Here is a 2,952-nt window from a genome sequence, read left to right on the forward strand (position 1 = left end):
CAGCCCAGCACTCCAGGCTGCCCCAGCTGGTTCCCTGGTCCCCAGCTCTGGTTCCCTGGCCCCCAGCTCTGGCTCCGTGCCCCTGGGCCTGCGTGTTTGGAGGAGGAGCGAGGGGGTGAATGAGTGAGCGAGCTCGGGGTCCACACCAGTGCCTCCGGTTTCCTACAGGGCGACGTCCTGACCACCAAGTACCAGGTGGACCTCGGGGATGGCTCCACGCCCGTGCCCGTGAACCTCACGCTGCGAAGGGAGCGCGTCCGGCACCGCTATGAGAGCCCCGGCATCTATCGTGTGTCCGTCCGAGCGGAGAACGTGGCGGGACGCGATGAGGCAGTGCTCTTTGTCCAGGTCAACCGTAAGTCCCGCCCCTGCGAGGCCCAGAGCCACTCCTGACAGAGAACCGGGGCCCGGGAGGAGGAGGGAACCCTCAGGACCTCCCACCCAACCCTCAGGACGCAAGCCCATGGGCAGGGGAGGCAGGCGGCCGGGCTCCAGTGCACACCTGGTGACCTGTAGGGTTGTTCTTGGGGTGGTGGTGGTGGTGGTGATGGTGGTGATGGTGATGGTGGTGATGGTGATGGTGGTGATGGTGATGGTGGTGATGGTGATGGTGGTGATGGTGATGGTGGTGATGGTGATGGTGGTGATGGTGATGGTGGTGATGGTGATGGTGGTGATGGTGATGGTGGTGATGGTGATGGTGGTGATGGTGATGGTGGTGATGGTGATGGTGGTGATGGTGATGGTGGTGATGGTGATGGTGGTGATGGTGATGGTGGTGATGGTGATGGTGGTGATGGTGATGGTGGTGATGGTGATGGTGGTGATGGTGATGGTGGTGATGGTGATGGTGGTGATGGTGATGGTGGTGATGGTGATGGTGGTGATGGTGATGGTGGTGATGGTGATGGTGGTGATGGTGATGGTGGTGATGGTGATGGTGGTGATGGTGATGGTGGTGATGGTGATGGTGGTGATGGTGATGGTGGTGATGGTGATGGTGGTGATGGTGATGGTGGTGATGGTGATGGTGGTGATGGTGATGGTGGTGATGGTGATGGTGGTGATGGTGATGGTGGTGATGGTGATGGTGGTGATGGTGATGGTGGTGATGGTGATGGTGGTGATGGTGATGGTGGTGATGGTGATGGTGGTGATGGTGATGGTGGTGATGGTGATGGTGGTGATGGTGATGGTGGTGATGGTGATGGTGGTGATGGTGATGGTGGTGATGGTGATGGTGGTGATGGTGATGGTGGTGATGGTGATGGTGGTGATGGTGATGGTGGTGATGGTGATGGTGGTGATGGTGATGGTGGTGATGGTGATGGTGGTGATGGTGATGGTGGTGATGGTGATGGTGGTGATGGTGATGGTGGTGATGGTGATGGTGGTGATGGTGATGGTGGTGATGGTGATGGTGGTGATGGTGATGGTGGTGATGGTGATGGTGGTGATGGTGATGGTGGTGATGGTGATGGTGGTGATGGTGATGGTGGTGATGGTGATGGTGGTGATGGTGATGGTGGTGATGGTGATGGTGGTGATGGTGATGGTGGTGATGGTGATGGTGGTGATGGTGATGGTGGTGATGGTGATGGTGGTGATGGTGATGGTGGTGATGGTGATGGTGGTGATGGTGATGGTGGTGATGGTGATGGTGGTGATGGTGATGGTGGTGATGGTGATGGTGGTGATGGTGATGGTGGTGATGGTGATGGTGGTGATGGTGATGGTGGTGATGGTGATGGTGGTGATGGTGATGGTGGTGATGGTGATGGTGGTGATGGTGATGGTGGTGATGGTGATGGTGGTGATGGTGATGGTGGTGATGGTGATGGTGGTGATGGTGATGGTGGTGATGGTGATGGTGGTGATGGTGATGGTGGTGATGGTGATGGTGGTGATGGTGATGGTGGTGATGGTGATGGTGGTGATGGTGATGGTGGTGATGGTGATGGTGGTGATGGTGATGGTGGTGATGGTGATGGTGGTGATGGTGATGGTGGTGATGGTGATGGTGGTGATGGTGATGGTGGTGATGGTGATGGTGGTGATGGTGATGGTGGTGATGGTGATGGTGGTGATGGTGATGGTGGTGATGGTGATGGTGGTGATGGTGATGGTGGTGATGGTGATGGTGGTGATGGTGATGGTGGTGATGGTGATGGTGGTGATGGTGATGGTGGTGATGGTGGTGGTGGTGGTGGTGGTACTGATGTTAAGTTGAGGATATCAGTGACCAAAAGCAGCCTTGAAAATGAGTGCCCTGATGCCCTCTGACCCCGACCTTTCTCTGGACCGTGCAGCCCCCCTGCAGGCTCTCTACCTCGAAGTGGTTCCTGTCGTCGGCATCAACGAGGAGGTGAACCTCACAGCCGTGCTGCTGCCCCTGAACCCCAACCTCACTGTCTTCTACTGGTGGATTGGCCTCAGCCTGCAGGTGCGCCGACCCCAGACCTTGGTGGCCCCTGTGGCCCACAGGCTGGAGTGAGGGCAGGACGCTGCCTGGGCGTTGGGCAGGACAGTGTAGGCCACCATGGAGCTGAGCGGGCACGCGCACACCTCTCCTTCCACTGTGGCCAGTGAATCAAACCAGACCCTCCTGTTCCCCAGGGAGGGAGATGGGAGCGAGTAGGTGACCTGAGTTAGGGTGTCACAGGTGTCATGGGAAGGGGGCAGGGACGGTGTCCGAGAGCTCCAGGGAGACAAGGCCACTTTTAGTCTGGGGAAGGGGTGGTCAGGGAAGGCTTCCTGGAGGAGGCAGTCACTGGGCCTGGTTCTGAGCTCTGAAGCCTCACTCAGAGCCCATGGACAGAATGCCTTGGGGGGGGGGGGGAGGCTTTCTCAGGGCCGGCTGTCTGTCCTTGGGCTGGATGGGGGCCTCAGGATCCCGGGAGACGCAGCCTTCAACCACAGCCAAGTGCAGCCTGCACCCCCAGGCAGAACCCG

General features: G+C 58.2%; 1 protein-coding gene across 1 annotated transcript in view; it reads left to right on the forward strand.

Moving 5' to 3' along the window:
- Positions 1-2,952, forward strand: part of SORCS2 (sortilin related VPS10 domain containing receptor 2) — a 145,861-nt gene that overhangs the window by 138,254 nt on the left and 4,655 nt on the right. The window contains exons 20-21 of the mRNA XM_015561558.1: positions 124-355; positions 2,310-2,443. Of these exons, the coding sequence (XP_015417044.1) occupies positions 124-355; positions 2,310-2,443 (366 nt within the window). The remainder of the gene's footprint in view (positions 1-123; positions 356-2,309; positions 2,444-2,952) is intronic.

The sequence above is a fragment of the Myotis davidii genome, unplaced genomic scaffold (assembly GCF_000327345.1).
Source record: "Myotis davidii unplaced genomic scaffold, ASM32734v1 scaffold937, whole genome shotgun sequence".
Classification (NCBI taxonomy): domain Eukaryota; kingdom Metazoa; phylum Chordata; class Mammalia; order Chiroptera; family Vespertilionidae; genus Myotis; species Myotis davidii.